We start from the raw sequence: 20,876 nt of genomic DNA, 5'->3' as shown, positions 1-20,876 counted from the left end.
TGGATTTTTGAATTTTTTTTCGAAAAAATTTGATTTTTTGTCAACTGCAGTCGATTTTTAAAATTTTCTCCAAATTAATTTACTGGGAGTAAGAGGATTTTTTTTTGTGAATAACTATGGATTTTTAGAAAATAAATCCAAAAATTTTTATTTTTTGGAAATAGTTGTGGATTTTTGAAATTTGTTTCCAAAAAATTCCTCTTTTTGAGAATAACTGGATTTTTTAATTTTTTTTGCAAGAATTAAATTTTTAATTCTTGATTACTATAAAAATACCTCAACAGAGCCCCCTGGGATGCATTGGTGCCTGTATATTTATGTTCTGATCGATTTGCATGTTGCTGATCCTTCAAATAGTTATAACCACCTTCCTTAGGATGTTCTGATTCTTGAATGGTATTATCTACTGTTTATACAGTATCAATTTCCGTTAATGTTCACGGTTCTTGGATACTGCTATCTCCTATTAGAGCAGGATCAATTTATTCACTACTTTATGTTAACTTCAACTCTTCCGAGGGTTTGGAAAAACTCCCTTGCATCAACTAAAACCAGTGTGTTGTTGCGTAAATGCACATTGGCAACAGCCGCATCTTCTATGTTCACATCCATTCCTAATTGACCTACAGACTGAATCTTGGAATAAGTTTCCATTTATATTACTCCAGGCTTAACCTTTCAAATTTAAAGACCCCTTCTCGTACAAAACTGTAATTTATGCAAAAAGCAAGATAAGTGTTCTCCTTTTACAAAAAAAAAAGTAATCGAATTTCTGAGCTAACAAACAAAAATTAAGCAGGCGCCCCTGCAAGTGCTTGTCAATTGACCTTAACGACATTATATATATATATATAATACCAATACCTACATTGAACACGAAAGCGGTACGAAAATATCGGTATCTTAAGGACAATTTGGAATTCAAATAGGAATTCATGCCCGAGTGCTCAAGCAATCAATGAACAATGATTCTATTTTCTTTAATACCTTTTAAAAAAATATTCATACATAATTAATAATAAATTGTTAAGACATTGCACTTAAATATAAAATAACAAGTTCAAATATATGAATATAAATAACGTGGTAATATGTGTGTGTTTATACTTATATAAAAATTATAATAAAATGGTTTAAGTATAATACTGAGGGAAAAAAAGAGTGCAATTCTTTTTTTCACGTACATATTTATATAATAATATACATAATATATATCAGAATATAATCATAATTTGTAAACTAATAAGCTACAATTTTAAATAATAAAAATATTAAAAACAGATTGATTTTCTAAGGCCATCAATATCTTTGTCATAAAAAAATAATTTCTCATAGTATTATTAATATTATTAGATTTAAATATATATATATATATTTTTGAATTTAATTCATCCATTTTCTGCAGTTGGATGCACCACATAGACAAGGGATTCTGTTGTCGTCTTCATAGTCAAATTTGTAATCATATGAAAGTTCCTCTCCTCGACTTATCCTTCGATTCGCAAATATGATAATATGAAAGTCTTTATCCACTTCAACAGTTTCTGTAACACAGCTGGGATCACAACAATGGTTAATGTAACGAGCCATACCCCCAGACATGGTCGCATCAAGAACACGGTCGTCATCAAGACGAAACATATAAATTCCCCTATTTTGGGATTCATAATATTTCTCTCTAATGTCAGTTAGATCTGAACGAATGATTTCCCCAATATATTCGATGATCATCTGATGCTTTTCCAAGTCTCTAGCTGCATAAAGTCCTAGACCTTGTATACCCGAGCGCGCAAGAACAACGTTTTGTCGCCATTCCATCTTCATTTTTCTATACTGTGAGCTTTTTGATTGAACAAAATTTTTTGAATAAGGTCCTGTTGTTTCCAGGCCTATAAGAGTAGGAACGATTTCTTTGGCTGCACGGCTAAGTCCTGGTGTAACCGTTGACGTAGTACGTTGAAAATTATGAACTCTTTTCACGCGTGTTCTCATTTGTGGTTCGAGTCTGGCGCATCCAGAAGGATTCACAGCCAAAGGAAGTTCTAATAAAGGATTTCGTCCGTATTTGAAATTGTAATCTGTGAGGGATTCTATTCCTGGAAGAGATTCCAAGACCTTGATTACATTAGTCTCTGTCAATCCAAATAAATCTTCACCGGTAATATATTGAGGAAAAACCTTGACTAGATCATTTTCTCTTCTTAGTTTGTCTACTCTATCCAATATTTGCATCCAAACATCCTTGGCAGTTGCACCCTTGTATGTTTTATTGACCTCTCCGTCAATATCTTCTCCCACAGTAATATGAAACTCAGGTTTGTTATTTACTTCATTAATACTACAAGTGTAAGCCGTTCTTTTATTTAAATTCACCATTGACCAGTAATAACGTTTAATTTTGTATCCTATAGGATAAATAAAATCTTTGGTATGAAAATTGTGAAGTTGATGAGGCAAGAGCTGACCAACTGAAAGGAATATCATGGACCCTATTCTCATCAAATATGAATCGTTATCACTAGTGTCCATGACCTTAGCAGCAAGACGATTTTCGTCTCTTTCTATAAAGACTCTTCTATAGACAGCCAACGTTGTTAATTCCTGATCCTTCTCTCCTTTAGGAATATGCTGAGAACAATATACACTTTTGTTTTTGTAAAACACTGTTCGATCTTTAGCGGCACAACCCACATGATAATAACTGGAACAACGTACTTTGAAGCATTTGACTGTTGCTCCGTTCTTCTCACATACTTTACAATATAAGTTGACACCATTCTTTATGGCCGTTTCAACATTGACTAAAGCTCCACTTACTGTTTCATACACTTCTTCAGACCAAAGAGCACAATTCAAATGTACCCACTTATCAACATCAAAGTTTAAAAGTCGAGCAGGGCCATCCGAAGCAGCATCTCCTCTAATGTGACAAAATAAACAGACCCGAGTGTCATCCGTCTCTCTAGGAGGCATAATCGTCACTCCCATTTTGAACATCATTTGCATTAGTTCATTTTCAGTAAGTTGTTTGTGTTTACGAGAGGAAACAGATTGAAGCTTCCAATTCTTATAAATTGTGCCTTTGTGTTTTGGGCCCATTTCTTTTTCTTGTTCTTTGGATTCATTTTTAGATTTATCCTCAACTTCATTTTCTTTTCTCTTGGTTTTAAATTCAACTAATTCATCTAGACTATTTATATTTAGGTCACCATTTATTTCTTTAGTTCTTGCAGCAGCAAACTGAAAATAACACTTAGAATGACAAAATACTAGTTCTGGACCCGCCTCTTCTTTTTCTGACTTTGTAAGAAACGATAAACTCTCTGTAGAAATTTTGACCATATCTCGAAGTGCTACAACTTCACAACTATTGCAAAAGGGGGCACCTTCTACAAGCACAGATTGCAAATCCATAGGACTGAGGTCCTTATCACCTTCTCCTTTAACACGGAAAACATCACGGGGGCCATGCTTATAATCTTCAGCAAGCCATTGTTTAGGTGTTTCTATCTTCAATATTTTTGCCAAACCATTGAGAGCCTTCAAAATATGTTTTGTGGAGCCATTATTCCCAGACAACGTAAGAGTAACTGCCTTAAACGAGCCTCCGTTTTTGGAGGGTAAAAAGGACTGTAGTTTTCTAGCTGATACACTATCCAACTCAATATTGTTATTTTCTACTTTAAAGGAAAATGGCTGTCCAGATTTAGGACGTATGGGAATAGGATGTACAATATCAATGGAAGGACTCTTAGGTCGTGAGTCTATTTTGCAAAGTTTATTAGGAGTTTCTTCTTCTTCAGAATCGTCAGGATCAAGATCAAACCAACTCTTTTCTTCTGAACCATTCATCAAATTTTTCAACGAGTTTTGAATTTTTGTCTTAGTTTTTTGATCTATTGGTTCGTTTTTTATTGTTTTAGTATCCTCATAGTCAGGTTCAGGTGAAGAAGAATAAAAAACATCAGGTGATTGAGGAGACATATTTACATCAGAATCCATATTTCGGTTTTTGGCATTCTCAAATTCTTGTTTATAAAAACCTCTAGAAGTTATCTTGACAGATGGAATATATGGAATAGGAGGATCATTTCCGAAAGGCATTGTATTATAATAGTCGCCCTCAGATTTAAGATTTCCTTCACCATACAACCCATCATTAATAAAACCACCAAGACGAGTGTCAATATCGAGACCAAACGTTTTAGGCAATTCACCCATACCATAAATGGGACATGCATTATAGCAATGGCTTAGGAGTGGTTCAACGGCTAACACAGGAGGTAAATTCTTTAACTGATGCATTACTGATTCCATATAAGAATCATAGTCTGTTTCATCAGCCTTTGAGCCCTTCCTAGCCCGTTTTTTAACGGCTCCATCTTTATTGCCCCCCGACTGACGCCTTTTTTGCTGTTGTGATGATCTTCGTTTAACAACTTTTTGGGGAGGATCTAAACCATTGGAAAAGTCCGGAGTACCAGTTGAACTATCAAAACTATTATCCCCTTTCGATGAATTACAATCATTTATATCATCATTTCCACCATCAGACCTTGGTGTTAGACCTGGAGATGGCTGTTGAGATGAAATCTGCTGATTAGGAGGAGGTATCTGGAGACGTAATCCCTGATGTTTCATTCCTTCAAGTTGGGGGCGCAAATTACCTCTACTAGGACTTAAGGGTGGTCTTGGAGGTTTTTGAGCAATAAAATTTTGGGACATTTGAACTCGCTGTTGCTGATGTAGCATAGGGGCAGGCGATCGATTTACTACTGTCTGTGAATTTGGTACTTCAGGTCTCATAGAATCAGTTTCTGTAGAACCAGTAACGGCATGCCTTATTTGTTGCTGTGACAAAACCATATTGGGTCTTACATGCCTCTGTCCAGTACTAATTTGATTTTGAAGGTTGGAAAGAGGAATAGGTGCTGCTTGTTGCCTAGATTGGAAGTTCATTACTTGAGGTCTTGGAGAATTCAATTGTAAATTATTTGCTTCTATCACTTGGGGCCTACTTAAAGGCTTAATCATATGTTGCTGAGAAACTGGACGAATTACATTTTGATTACTACTATGATCAAGGCCTTTAGAGACTGAAGATGTCGTCGTTTGATTCATGGACGAAATGACCGAAACACTAGTTGAATGAGAAAGACTTAGCTCATTATGAGGTACGAGAACTTGTTTTTGTAGTAAACGTTGCTGCAAGGTCTGGGAATTTGAAGGTTCAGACACAATGGGTTTCTGCTGTTGAGTTATTGAAATAACTGAAGTATTTGGTTGTTGGGTTTGAATGATGGTAACATTGGGAGACTTAGTTGAATTAGCCATTGCAAATCCTTTTTGCTGTGATTGTTGGGAGGATATGATTTGAGTCTTACTTTGAGATCCAGGATTGCTTTGAGATAATGAGGCTTGAGGCACGGGATGAGTGGGAAGATTTAAAGGAGTGACAGGCGAAGTATTGGTATTCTTTTGTAGCTGAATAACAGTTGAGGGAACTGTTTTGGGCTCAGAAATTAAAGATGTAGAAATTGGAGTTGGTTGAGGGATTTGAGATGCTAAAGATGATAAACTTCTCTTAGGAATAGGAAGTTGAGAAAATTTAGAATCAACGGTTGGTTTGTCAAGCTGAGCTTCAAGGGCATTTGAAGATTTGACACTTTGACTCGAAGAACTAATTTTCACCCGAGATGGAATTGTAGGCGAGGAAGGTTCTTGTACCTGTTGAGAACTTCCTCCAGGAAGAGAGTTGGAACTTAGTAGTTGTTTAAGTAACGCATTAGGTCTTGCAGCAACTGATTGCAATGTATTTGTTGGAGAAGAAACACGAGGCAAAGTGTCTTCGGCGCTTTTTATCGCTGAAATATCAGCTGAAGAGCGAATAGACTTATTAGTGGATAACACAGTTGAAAGTAAAGAAGGTGTTGTGGTTGTACTATGGGCCATCCTTGGAGGATCACCTTGTAAGACACTAGTAGACATAACAGATTGATTTCCAGATAATGCATTTAGAGATGAAGTTGAACAGTTAGAAGTCGTAAAAGTTTGTACACTTGATGAAGTATTCGGATTTATGATGGTTAGGGGAGTTCCACTGATACTTATTGAGGTAGAAGGTTTGGTCAAAACATCAGTAACAGTTACAGGGCAGGGGAGGTTTAGTGTAGCCTTAACATCACGAACAGCATTTTGAAAATCCACATTAGAAGAGCCTGTTAGTGATATCGTCGTCGAATTGTTCTTTAGTGACGGGGATATAACAAAAGAGGCCCGAGATTGATCATTTTCATTTTTAAAAGAGGAAGAAGATGCATCCGTTATGGTTGTCTTTCCATCCTGCACTGATTGAAATTTTGAAGGGCCATTAATAACTAAAGTTTGTATGGAATTTGATTTATTAGCTGAACTGATAAGAATATTATTAGTACTTCTTGGAATAAAAGATCCAGGAGTTCCAACAGTAGCAGTTTGATGTAAATTTGAGGAGGGTAATCTTTGAATAGATTGTTGACTTGGTGAAATAACGGAAGACGAGGATGGATGACTCGAACTAACTGAAGACGCGTTTACGAAATTCCCTGAAGTCAATATTTGTAAAGTAGGAACTTGTGAGGAGGATGGATCTGGTACGACTATTCTCTGAGCCCCAGAAGAGGTCATGACAATCACTTTTTGAGGTTCACTGATGGCAACAGTAGAACTGGCAGTCGTAACAGTATTAGCGTCACTACATTGTGTAAAAATGGGACTTCCTCCCTTTAAGCCAATAAATGAACCCCATCCTTTTTTATAACGTAAGGTAAGAGAATTATTACCTCCCTTTAAGCCCATATTGTTGTCACCAGGCCATCCAGACTGGTGAGTATTATTCAAATTATTACTATTTTGTTGAGCTAACAACATTTGTTGTTGTTGTTGTTGCTGCTGCTGCTGAATAAGTTGATGTTGCTGCATTTGATATTGATCTGAGAGCATTTCATGCTGTGGAGAAGGAGTATGAACAGGTGTACGAGACGGTGTTAGAGGTGTGACAGGGCGATCAAGAACAGGACTTGGAATTGACGTATTGCTTGATGGTCGCCTTTGTTGAGTCATCATTGGCTGAGGACTTCGGACTGGTTGGTGACTAGGGGAGACAGGTTGACGCATTATCATTCGTTGTTGTTGCTGATAAGAAACAGGAATAGTTCCTCTCATTGGGGGTCTCATATCTTTTCCAAGACCAACAGGTCTAACAAAACGAAGTCTTTGTTCCATCGTTGGTGGCCTCATTACAGGTTGAGGTGAACCAATACGAACTACATTTTGAGGAGATATTCCATTTGCTGATACTGGACTAGGAGAGCTAGTAATTGAGACAGGGGATATTGTATTCAATGGACGTTGCATAGTATTTGGACTGAAAGGATTTTCCTCCTGTAATAAAGAAAATTAATAAAAATTAATACATTTCATGAATTGAATAACATAAGTAGATTCGAGGTAGTAAATTCAGACCGTGCACAGAAAAATAAAAAATCATAAACCGGAATTTCTTTTACATAAAAAAGTAATTTTTTTTTAGACGGAAGAAGAAACAAATTATATAAAATTATAACGATCTCAGCAACGCTACTATATCATTGTATATCATTTCAACTTACATGCCCTGTAGGTCTTGGGGAAGGTCCATGAGGTGATTGAGAGCTAGGATACCCACTATGATGATATGCAGGAGAAGCAGGCATTGAGGGCTGAGGTGATTGTGATGGAACTCTCATAGGAGACATTCCTCCTGGACCAGGAGACGTCATGCCAGGTCTTACTGACTGTCCAGGAGAAGGCGCACCATAAGATTGAGGACTGGGTTGTCCTGTAAGGGAATGTGGACTAGGTTGGCTTGTTCGTGGACTCTGGCCACCATTTGATGAGACAGCAGGGCTCATTTCTCCTGATTGGGGACTAGGTAAATGTTGGCTTTGCACACGCATTATATGTGGTTGCTGCTGTTGAAGTACACCACGGTGACGTTGTTGTTGTTGCTGCTGCTGTTGCATAAGAGCCATTCTTTGTTGAAGTTGTGGTGATACAACTTGTCCCTGTAGTCTTAATTGGGTGGTATTCACCATATTGGGACGTTGAATATGCACCATGGTAGGTTGTTGTTGTTGTTGTTGTAAATGCACTCTTTGTTGAGGATGTTGCTGAACAATTATAGACTGTTGCTCAGTCCCCATCATTTGTGAATTGGGTCCTTGCACTAACTGTTGACCCAAAGACAGAGGTTGTTGTTGTTGCTGCATGGATATTTGTTGTTGCTGCTGTTGTTGATGTTGTTGCAAGACCCTTTGCTTCCTACTTTTATAGTCGTTCATAATTGTGGAATGTTGACGAGATTGTTTACGAATTCTTTCTAAAGTCTTTTGGATTTCTGCAGCACCTTGACTTACACGATCCAATTCCCCTTGGTCAGAAACATTTAAAGAATTTCCATTTTTCCGCATTGTACGTTGCTTAGAATTAAGGGACTAAAACAAAAGAAAAATGACGATCAGATAACTAAAGAGTGATTCTAAGAACATTAATAGAGACTTGAACGAGAGTGAGGAAGAGCAGTAGTTACTTAGAATGAGATCAAAATATGAGTTATACTAATTACCTTTCTCTGTTTCCTAAGTTTAGTTATTTCTGTGTCATAATATTTTAGTTGTTGATTTATGGACTGTTCCTGTTGAACGAGCCATTGTTCATATCTCGCAGCCTTAAGGATATACAAATAATTAAGATTGGTATGGAATATGAGAATACAAATTAATACCTTTTGTCTTTCTTCTTCCGTTTTTGGATCGTCAGGAGGTTGTGGAGGAGGAGTTAAATTAATTGACGGAGGAGGTGCAGGAGTGTGAATATCTGGATTAATTATGGCTGGATGGGGTCCAGTTTCAACAACTCTCGGTTGCTGCTCTTGTACTATTTGCCCAGACACTGATCTTTGTTGAAGAGTAACTTCCTGAGGATGTCGAATAGGCCATCTTTGTACACCTGCCATGGGCTGTTGAAGAGAATTTGGAGGTTTTTGGGGGCGTGGAGGTCTCATTCCCCTAAAATTTGGAGTTACTTTTCCTCCTACTACATTGTTAGGTATCTGCTGGGGTCTCATCATTTGCTGTTGTTGTGGGGGTTTCTGTGGTTGCGAAGGAGATAACATTCTGGGAATATTATTTCCCTGATTCATTTCACCCGAAGAGAAAGGTAGACCACTTTCAGACTTTTGAGGTTGTTGCTGAAGTTGTTCACGCTTTTCTTGCTCTAAAAGATCTTCCAGTAAAAGTGGCTGTTCCTAATAGTAGATAATATTTGTTAATAACTCTCATTAATAAATATGTTGATGCATATATTACTTTCAAAATATAATCAAAAGGTTCGGCGTTCATATTTAAATTTAATTTAAAATATGACCCATCTGTTACTTGTACAAGAAATCAGATACGTACATGAACAAAAACTTATCTCAAAGACAATTTTTGAATATATAATTGCTCGATTTTTTTGATTTTTTTTATAGAAATTTTAAGAGCATAAGTACTAAATATATAATATCCACCAAAACGGCTAATTAAGAAATATCTAAATATTCACACATATAAGTAGTAAGTATATTGTACATACATTAAACAGAGGAAGGACTCCATATTCTCCCCCCACCCCACTATCGTTTTTAAATTTTGATACTACTAACTATGATTCACACAAATATGTATTTAGAGTGATATTACTCTATAAAAAAAAAATTATATTCAACGTAGTTTTATTATAACTATTATTTTAAATTATAATAAGATATTCTTTTTTTTTTAAATGTACTTTAAGTATAAGTAAATATTGTAATGCTAAATTTACTCCATCTGACCTAGGAATTATCTTTGAAGCCCATATACATAAAGTACATGATGGTAAGGATAGATTGGGAAAATCGTTCAAGGCTTATAATGAACGAACTAGATGGATTAGAACCATATTTTTTATTATTATTTTATTATTAAAGCTACATTTAATGAAATTCAAATATTTATAAAGGGATTCATCCTTTCTCTTGATAACTTCGACCACATGGACCGGAAGCTTTGGCAGACCGGGCGACCTCGTGCGGATCCAGCTTTGCAATTCTACTAGTTCTGATGTTGCACTTTTAATTTCCACTCCCTGAATGGATGGAGTAGACCAAGGAAAAAATTAAACCTTCTATCTAGACATTGCACCGTCCCACAAGGGCAAAAAGTGCAGATGTATTGGCCACATAATGTCCTCACTTTTGGAAACAACCCAGACCTGAACCCATGCGATTTCTATCTCTTGGGGAGAGTCGAGTATGAGGCATGTGCCATGTATCAATGGTCTGTGAAGGTCTTGAATAAGTCCATTACCTGTACAATGGCAAAACTGGATCCGCAGAGGTCCCCCAGGCCTGCCAAAGCTTCCGGTCGAGGTTATCAACAGAAGTGGATCTCATTATAAATAATTGAATGTGATTAAATGTAGCTTGCAAATAATAATACAATTATGGTTCTACAACATCTGGTTGGTTCGTTATTCGTTTAAAGATTTTCGTAATTTATCTGAATCACTCTGTATATTTCCTTCTCTGAGAAACTACGCACATTGAGTTTAAGAGAATTATTTCTCCAGAGTGCGTTGTCCATTGAGCTAAATTAATAAGATATTCATTTAATTTGCTCGTTGATAATAAGCACATTTAAGAACTAATAGTTAATTAATACTTAAATATGTATTCAAACGGAATCAGTCGTTCAATGAATGTTGGGAATTCACTTACCACTTATTTCAAGAGAGCTAATCGAGATTGCAGTAATACTTTTGAAAGAAGTACCAACACACTATATCTTTTTTAGCCCAGAAATGATGTTCATCGTTAGGGGGGGAATTTGCAGGTTTTAGTCTTTATTAAAGAAGTAAAAAATATTGTTGAAATGAGTCTTTGCATCAAATAACAAAATGTTTAGTTTATTGATATCAGTTCAAACAAAATTATCGATAAAGATATCTATCTATTTGTTTAAAGACATAATTATATCATTCATGTCTGATGTAAAGAACATTAACGCACGCACTACAGTGAATAATATCAAATTTGAGTCCATTTAGCTATTGCTAAATAATGTAGGAAATATATGTATATAAAGAAGTTAAAACGCAAGATGAATCGAAATAATTTGGATGCAAAATAACATAAGAAGAAAATACTCAAAACATTTAACTTGAAAATATATGTAGTAGATATTATTATTCATTGGTGATGTGAAAAATTGTGCTAGCAAAAAAAACTATACAGCAAACACAATGTAATATGTAGATGATACTAATCTAGTGAAAATATTTCTTCAATGTGAAAATATTCAAGCATAAAGTGAATTTAATGTGTAACATAAGTAGTGATATATGTGGTATGTAAACGTCATATTTAACAAATAACAATCTCGATCCATCAGCTCACCTGTACCAAAAGAGTTCTTTTAGAATGGTTAATGTGTGGCAAAGGAAAACATGAAGGCACTGTTTGGGGATTAATATTACAAATTGGTCTGCTAGGGCAAAATGGAGAGAGCTGCTGCATTGAAATAAAATATATTTCAGCATTTCTTTAGCTTAAACAAATATATATAACAATTGAGAATGTATTAATATGCCTACCTTAGGTGCAGTTGATGCTGCCAATTTTCCTGGATAGGGTGGAGGTGGTCCTCTATACGGCGGAGGCTCAGAGTGGGGTTTGTTTGACTGAGAGGATAGAGAATTTAAATTAACCTCAGTGGAGGAAGGGGGATCTGCTTCTGGAGGAGAAGAGGCTGACGCAATAGCTGCGGCTTCCTTGGATTCTTCATCTTCTTTTATTGTGTCCCAAATTGTAGTTTGATTATTGTCACCCTCCTCTAAGGCATCAGCAAATTCAAGGATATTGAAATCATCACCCATTCCAAGCAAATCATCCTCTCCTACACCAAAATCTCCTAATTCTTCCTGATCTATTCTGTCCAGAGGCTCGATTTTATTTGGATCATCCGACTTTTTAATTTTGACTGAATCACAGGAATCTGAAGAGGATGTTGTCTTTGGTGCAGGTGCAACTGAACTAAGACCCGTCGGGGAAGGTAGAGGTGGTGCTGAGGAAGGGGGTGTTCCTGCTAATTGTTGTGCTAATAAAGGAGAAGATTGACCCACAGGAGAGTTATTTGCGGTGGGCTTCTGAAGGGGTTGATGTGTTTGTAATATCAACTTTTGTTGTTGATTTAGAAATTCCGGATTGTTTCCTACTTGTTGAGATTGCATTGGAGATTGACTAGTGTTCATATGCTGCATAGGTTGTTGAGAAGCAACCATCCTTGTTCTTTGTTCAATCTGAAATTTTATTAACATTTAAAAATGTGAGATTATAAATATACATGGATATAATACTACCTGTTGAACATTAGGATAAAAGTGATGAGGCGTTATTACCCGCATTCCCGGTCGAGGAGGAAGGGGTTGACGAAACTGGATATTGGAATGATTGCTCGAGGGAGGTAAACCAGGTTCTAAATGAGAAAAAAATAAATTAAATCAAGAATTGATAATATAAAATAAATGTTAATTCAAGCACCAGTCCATAATCCTCTTAAATGTCCAATATTTTCAGAGTTATTTAGTCAATTCTAAAAAAAGTTATAGTTAATTAGTGAATTCTAAAATCCAACTCCAAACTAGAGGTGCACCAAGATAAATTCTAGCTTTTACATATAATATTAAATCTCGCCTATACTGAAAGCGTACTAAAATATATCCAAAAATGTGAAATATGAATGTACAATGCCCAAATGTCTCGATTAATGTCATACCAAAATGATACGTGGGAAGAGAGTAAAATGGAAAAATTAATACACAAATCGAGAAGTTATTGATGATTTGTTGCAGAACAAATGAGTTAATGAAAAAGCAAGCCTTATAACCCTATACAATATGACTCTATCCAGAGCATCATGAAATCACCTGGAACCCAAACTCGAGATGTTGTAACGCCTGTAGCAGGAGATTTTTCCCTTTGGAGTAAATAGCGAAGTTGCTCGCTATTTGCAATAGAAGAATTCTCGGGCTGCTGTAAAAGTCGAGCCTGTAATTGACTAGGAGAAGCTGTGACAACTTGAGTCACATTTGTTGAAGTAACATTATTGGATTCTTGAGAAGTAGAAGAGTTTGAAAAGTGAACTTTTGCTGACACTGTCACAGATTGAGATATGGGAGTAGAAGTTGGAACAAGCGATGAATCTCCAATTATGTCAGGTCCGTGATTCCCGTTAACTATTGGAAAGTGTAGAGTATTTTTGTACAATGTCAATATACATATAAAATTAGAAAATTCTAAAGGGAACTAACAGAAATGTATGGTTGAACAAATTTCAAAATTTTAAAAAATTAAAGAGTTCAAAATTGACCAAATTAAACTCCTCAGAATTTCAGCTTCAAAACATATTATATGTTATATGTTCATTTAGAAAGACAATGTAAAACCAAGGGTATATCATCCAAGATTGATTAATTATTGAAGCAAAGGACGACTTTTAATTGAAATGAAGCATTAGTTCCTAATGCTTCATTTCATAGTTGCACTAAAATTCAATCATATAAATAAATAAAAATTCGTGAGACTCATCATATCAGAATTTGACTAGCATATTATGTAGCTAAATTATTTCAGTTCATAACTACTTCAATCATAAATTAAAATAAGGCTATGCCGCAACATACCTTGAAGCCTTTGTTGATCTTCAACTTTTTGATGGTCCATTTGTTGTCTTTGTTGTTGTATTTTTTTCCAATGCATATCTTGGTTAGTAGGAGGCGTAGGTGCTTTTGGAAGCTGAAGAGGTCCCTAAAATAAATAGAAAAACAAATAAAGATTAGGGAAGAGCCTTCATTTTATGTTCAATGAATATCTTTATAAACACACACGCAGATATTAGTTAAATGAAAGATATTGGTTATATGTTAATAAATAATTAATTAGAATGTTTTGATCGTGTAGAATGTGTTAAATAGATCAGTACGAAAAAGATGAATAAATTAATCATTAATCTAGTGGAAATGTGTTAGATCATTGTAGAAAGTAAACTATCCATTCCGCCAAGACGAATCGCCTTAATTTGTGCTCATAAAAACCAACTAACCGTAAGATTTGCAGAACTAACAATAGATGGTGTTGGAGACGATGCCGAAGAGCCCAAAGTAGAAGGTGTATTTGGAGATGAAGGAACACGATTAGAGGTCACATTCTTTTTGCACTAATAGAAAAGTTACCAATTCATTTTAAATAATTAAATTAAAATTATAGGAAATGGGTAATTAAAATTTTGTTTTTCTATCGTTCTTACGAAATTGCACTAATTCTTAAGAAAAAAAAGAGTACACATTGATTTATGAAATGACATGTCATAGTTTAGATCTAAAAATAAAAAACAAGCAATCGTGACATCAAGGAAAAAAAATCTTACCGATCTATTCATCCTATTAGCAGTTCGATTTTCTCTAGCTGCCTGAACATAGTGATGCCTCTTCTCATTTGGCAGATTTTTCCAAATTTTGGCGATTTGTTTTATACGATCACTCCATTGCGGATATTCAACTTTAAGGTTTGGATGATTTTTATTGGCGTACAAAATCATGGCTATCGTGGCTTGATCACCCAGTGGTTCATCGCTCTCCCACTTCATTAATTGAGCTTTCTGAGTTGATTGTGGTGGAGGAATCTCAGCCTGTGGTTGAGGAATAGCCCCAGGTGGAGGGGGCTGCTGTTGAGATGGTATAGTTCTAACGGGCATTTGAGCGGACTGTGATGGATTCATCACACTGGGATTGGAATTCCCCCATGAACTTTGAGAGTCGGATGGAAAACCTGGACTTGATAATTGGGGAGAATTGGCCGTGTATTCAGTCTGGTGATAGGAAGACGGCGTTGATGGAAATCTAGGTGATGTTTGAACTGGTAATTGTTGTTGAGAGTGAGAAAAGGATGGAGTTCGGACTATTTGAGTTTGAATTTGCTGCTGCTGAAGACGAATTTGTTGTTGTTGTTGTTGCTGCTGCTGTTGTTGTTGTTGTTGTTGCTGCTGCTGTTGTTGTTGTTGCTGCAATAATTGTTGTCGATGAAGCTGCTGTTGTTGTAGCAATTGTTGTTGTTGTTGCTGTTGTTGAGTGTTTGATGAAATTAATGGACGCTGAGATATAATTTGTGGACGGTTTTGTTGCAACATCATCAACTGCTGAGGCTGAAGATTTTGTTGTTGTACGATTTGTTGGCTCGGTTGTTGCATAAGTTGTGGATGTTGTTGACCTATTGAAGGAGGTTGTCTTTGAGCAATAACATTCAGTCCTGTTTGTTGATGCACTATTGGTGGTTGTTGACTTGGATCTATATTTGTGAGGATTTTTTCATGATTTATATGTTGTTGCATGTTGGATTGAACAGGTTTCTGATTAGGAAGAGATTGAGAGCATATATTGGACGGAATAGTTGTACATTCAGAAGTCTCTAAAGAACTTCCAGATGTGATCACAGAATTAGATTCAACTTGAGGTTTCAATTCTTCAGTAGTTTTCAGAGGATTAGGAGTTTTACTATTTTGAGATGGAGCATTCGACTCTTGCTTTAAATGATCGTCAGCAGGATTTTCATCTTTAGAATCGCCTTCGTCGATCATGTCTTTGAATATATCGTCCATATCTCGCGAGTCTAGCTTAAATCCTGGACCCAATGTATCTTGAAGTGCAGCTGCAAGGGCAGCGTCACCTTTTTTTGGAGTCATTTTCTTCATCTTTTATTTTTTTGTCATCTTCTCTTTTGCCATTTCCATGGGTCCCTTCTGCAGCGTTTGGATCGTCGTCATCATCCATCAAACTGCTGAACATTTCATCAGGGAAAAGATCATTTGGAAGTAAGTCTGTATCATCTAAATTGAAGTCCCCATTAAATACTTCATGATCAATTTCACCAACTTCATCCTTGGGTATTTCTTGAGCCTCCTCTACTTTTTTATCAGAGTCGTTCTTTTCATTACTTTCTTCACTCCCCCCTTTATCAATTAAACTATCGCCTTCGATATTTGGTTCTTTCTTTATTTTTTCAGTTCCCTCTTCTATTTCTTCTTCAGCAACATTTTCCTTGGAAATGTGTTCCTGCTCTTCTTCAATTAGCCTTTGAGCCTCTTCCTCTTCTCGAACTTTTAACTCTTTCATAGCTGCAATAACTTCTTTCCCTAATGTCAGTGTAGATTCTGTGATTCGTTGTTTTTCAAAGAAAAAATCATTAACATTATCTTCTTCATCCTCATCAATGGAACTGTCATTCATTAATTCACATGGATGATCCAAATCAACTTCATTTTTACTTGAAATAAAATCTTTGCCAAAAAAAGAGTCTTGAATGTAATCAGGATACTGAACCAATATTTTATTTTTCTTTGGTTTCCATGGAGGTCGCCTTTTTGGTTTATCACCATTTGTTCCTTCTGTAGTTTCACTCACCTCTTCTTTTGATTTATTGCACTTTGAGGATCTTGATTTAACCAGAAATCCTCCAATACCGACTTTCTTAAGATCCCTATGTCGACGTTTCCTTAAAACCATGACACCATTTTCTTTTACTACAACACTGAATCCTTCAGGAGCAGGAGGAGGATTTCCATTAGGCAAAGGGTATACACGATCCCCATCTTTATGGTTACCACCAGTAGCAGGAGTCGGAGGAGCTGGCATTAAATCATCATCGTCGTCGTCGTATTCTCCACCTGGAGTACCACCAACGGATTCTACATTCTCAAAAGTAGTTCTATCACCTCTTCGTCTTCTCTTGATTTTCTCCTTTTCTACTGTTTGAGCTTTAAGGGCACTCATTCCTCTCTCTGATAGTACTATACCATCTATTACAAAAGATGCAGTGGAAAAGGAAGAAAAGTCTGGACTTACAGATTCTGAGGGTGACATAAATGGTTTTACATCAATAGTTTGTTCTATTACTGGAGTTTGAATTGCCAAATGAGGAGGTAATACATCTGGAGGCCTACAAAGTTGGCAATTATACCCTTCATCGGCACACTTTTCAGCATCTGTTTCATTTTGTATTGAATCACATTCCCCATGTGACCATCTTTGGCAATTAGAGCATTTCATAATAAGTTCGTCTTCTTCATATCCTTCCTCACAAAATATACACTCTTGCAAAGAGTGGCAAGGTCCGCACAATGAATAATTTTCATACCATGAGGAATTGATACCTGGGTCATTACTCCCACATGCTATACAAATTGCACACCATTTGCATTTCCAAGTTCCAGATGGAACTCGATCTAATGGAGGGTTCATACAATAAATATGATAAGAAATATCACACTCATCACAAAGGATTAAATTTCCCTCATCATGTTTGCGACCGCAACCTTCACATACAGTACAGTCCAAACATCGCCATCCTTTTTCCAGAATGACTTTGGTAAGTCGAACATTAACACAATGAGGATGATAACACTGTCCACACTGAGAACAAACGATTAATCTTCCCTCAGAATCATTACCTAGACTTCCACACATGACACAGATGTCCTGCTTAAGAACAAAATTATCCTTCACATTAGTACATATCATTTTATTTTCTTCTTCCACATCTTCAGCTTTGACTCCAGGCTCAGGTATCGGTCGCTGAAAGTCAAATATAGAAACAGAATGATATAATCAATTGTAAATAGACACTCATTTCAATAAGAAAATAGATATGCATTGAACTATAACTTACTTGAAGTCCAACTATTCCTCTGATTTTAGGAGGTTGTCTTCCTTTTCTTAATGCCTCACTTGATATGCTTCTTTTTTTAGTTTCAGTATTAATAGACATAGTTGAAATGGATCCTGTAAGACCCACTGAGACTGAGGGGGTCTTCCAAGGGGACAGTTTGCCTTTTAAAAGACTGCTGACGGTAGGTGCAGAACGATTATTATAGGAGTGATTGAATGGTGTTGCTAATCCTGACGTGGAGGTGGACAATCCGAATTTTCTTTTTTTACTACTCGACAAGGCAGACAAGGGTTTTCCTTTACCTTGATTTGTACGACTATTAACGTCAAAAAAGTCATCGTCCAAAAACTCTTCAGAAATTGGAGAAGATCCTCCAGATATAGAGGAGGTATTTGAACTACCAAGGCTAGATGAACGATGTCCACTTTTACATACCTTACAGGCATAGAACCCTTTCTTCTCTATTGAATTCTGATCTGTCCCTTCTTGGTCGCATTGGACATGCACTTGCCTTGAAAACAAGTAATTTTGTTATTTCAACATGGAATTGAATTAAACAGGGAGAAGGGGGGGGGGAAAGGGGGAGGACGAGAAAAAGCGCACACCTCTCCATAATGCTTTCTACACTTAATTTAAAGCCATTTTTAGCAAGAGGGAAAAACTAAATTATTATTATTAATACTTCTCCCCCACAAAAATAATAATACATAAATATTTACATAGATACACAATACACATATATCAATAACGAAATAATAAATTCAAAAGATTTTTACCTCCGACATCTTGAACACTGAATCAAGTCCTTTTGAGGAGTGTTCCTATAAGCTCTTTTACAAATAGGACATGTGAGTCCCTTGTTTCTCAGCTGGTAGCAAGAATCACAGATTGAATAATTTCCATGCCATCGAGATCCAGATGATCTCATCCCACAATCTGTACACTTTCTACATTTTTTACATTTCCATCCATTTTTTGGCAAAACAGGGACAGTGGGCCGAAGACAATGAGCATGAAAGGCACCATCACACACATCACATAGAATATATCTATCTTCTTGATTACTTTGTCTACAATTTTGACACCATTTGCATTTTTGACATTGCCAACCACCTCTAATAGCAGCAGTAATAAGGACATGCTTTCCAGTATAAAAATAATGTTGTCCGCAAACGGTACAACAGAGTAAGTTTTCAAACTTGTCAACTTTGAGTTCTGAAACTTTTCCATATTTCCAAGTTTCTCCGTTGTGATATAGATATGTTTGATTCTCAGCTAAAATAATAACGTTGAGAAATTCAATTAATAAATTTCATCATATCACTCCAAAGGAAAGTATCCTTACCCAACTTTGCAACTTCTTCTAAGTTATCTGTACCTACAATAAGTAATTTCGCCTTATCCATATAACACCCACTAGCAACAGCACATGGCCAGTGATAAAACGATCCAGCTCCGCTAGCACATTTTAAAGATGCTCCAAATCGTTTACAAAAGGTACATTTTGTAGAAATAGCAATTAAAAGTGCAGAATCAATTCCAAGAAGACCTTTATTTTCTTTACTTTCATCATCCTTTTTTTTGGAACGATGCACTCCTGAAGTCCATAGGGCGCAGTTCAAATGACAGTAAAAATGTCCTATATAAAAAATTACAAAGTTGTCAGGATAAAAATAATAAATTATGATTTATTTTGAAAGCCACCCACCCGTGCTTGTCTCAAAAATGCGACTCAATTCTGGTTCTTCGGAAAACCCAACACTTTCCAGATCCTCGTCATCCACGCCTTTCTTATTCTTTTTCTTGACGATCGTACTTTTGGACACAGATTCTTCTCTCGTCTCTTTTTGGAGGTGCTCGATTTTAGGAAAGTCCGAAGAAAGGATTTTACACTTGAGGAGCTCTCCTTGGCCCAGAACACTCCGCTCACTCAGATTACAAAAGGCACATCTTTTCCCCGGATTGTTTTCTGTAAAGCTTTGTTCATCTAAATAGTGTGTGAGGGGCTCCAGAGTGGGCTCGAGCGGGCTGCTGCCAGTCCACTCAGAAGGTCTTTTACGGGGCCGACTTCGACTAGGGGAAGGACTGAGTTTGGATTTGGATGGGTTGGAGCTACAAGAAGAAGTGTTTGGGCTGGGGCTAGTGCTGCTGGGGCTGGGGCTCACTTGAGAAGCAGCAGCTGCAATGGCTTGTTGAAATAGCGCCATGGAGCTTAGGACTTTCGTATATCCCGGCATGAGCATCGCTATTTGAGAAGCTCTCGCTAATTGATGTTGTTGCTGTTGTTGTTGTTGTTGCTGCTGCTGCTTTTGCTGTTGCTGCTGAGAAGCAGCCAAAAGAAGCTCCTGGAAATCCGGATTTCTTTTCTCATTCTTCTTCTTCTCTTTCGTCTCGGACTCTTCCTCCATCTTCGAAACCCTATCCAATGCGATTCTAATCACACTAAAAGTCCCTGGATTCACTTTCACACGACTCAAAAGGAGATCACGGACATCGTTTCAGCGATTTTGGCAACGAATTTGCATTTGGAGTCGAATCCTCTCCTTCTTCTTTTCTTGTCTTTTTCTCTCTCTTTCTTTCTAGCTCTCAACTCCACTAGCTGCCATGGGGGAAAATCTTTTTTTCTCTCTTTCTTCCTCTCTAACTAGCTACGAACTAGCCCACACTTCCACGGCTGACTAATGACGTCACCTCAACTTATCCGCCTTCAATAGTACTTCTCTCCCCCCACTAGCACCCACACTGCCTTTACCTGTCTGCCCATCTTGGCTCTCATTAATAAGCATTAAAATAAATTAACGAAACAAAGACCACGAGACCCATATTTGTACAAGATAGTGTTCTTAGTCGCTCTTTTCTTTCCGCTAGGGAGGGGTTGAATATTACTTCATAACTAAATACGTAGCCTCTATCAACTAACCCTTTTTACTAAAGGAACAAGGTAAACTCTGCAAAGGGACGAAAAAGTTGCATATGACATAGGTGGAAATGACAGAAAATGATAAAAGTGACGTATTCTGTGGTAGTATTAAAAGTGACATCTCGTGGGGGAAAAAGA

The 20,876-nt window shown here is 36.7% G+C and overlaps 1 protein-coding gene across 1 annotated transcript; it reads right to left on the bottom strand.

Moving 5' to 3' along the window:
* Positions 1-1,009: 1,009 nt before the first annotated feature.
* Positions 1,010-20,793, bottom strand: LOC121132249 (uncharacterized). Its single transcript, XM_040727624.2, is given in 15 exon segments — positions 1,010-7,422; positions 7,650-8,513; positions 8,645-8,746; positions 8,804-9,325; positions 11,695-12,399; positions 12,460-12,575; positions 13,027-13,335; positions 13,783-13,906; positions 14,202-14,315; positions 14,526-15,841; positions 15,843-17,724; positions 17,819-18,329; positions 18,595-19,093; positions 19,164-19,457; positions 19,527-20,793. Coding segments are annotated over 15 exon segments (14,097 nt in total). The 5' UTR covers positions 20,227-20,793; the 3' UTR covers positions 1,010-1,383.
* Between the last annotated feature and the right edge of the window lie 83 nt (positions 20,794-20,876).

Source organism: Lepeophtheirus salmonis, chromosome 1 (assembly GCF_016086655.4).
Source record: "Lepeophtheirus salmonis chromosome 1, UVic_Lsal_1.4, whole genome shotgun sequence".
NCBI lineage: Eukaryota > Metazoa > Arthropoda > Copepoda > Siphonostomatoida > Caligidae > Lepeophtheirus > Lepeophtheirus salmonis.
The sequence above is the reverse complement of the archived record's forward strand: the minus strand, read 5'-3'. Positions and strand labels throughout refer to the sequence as shown.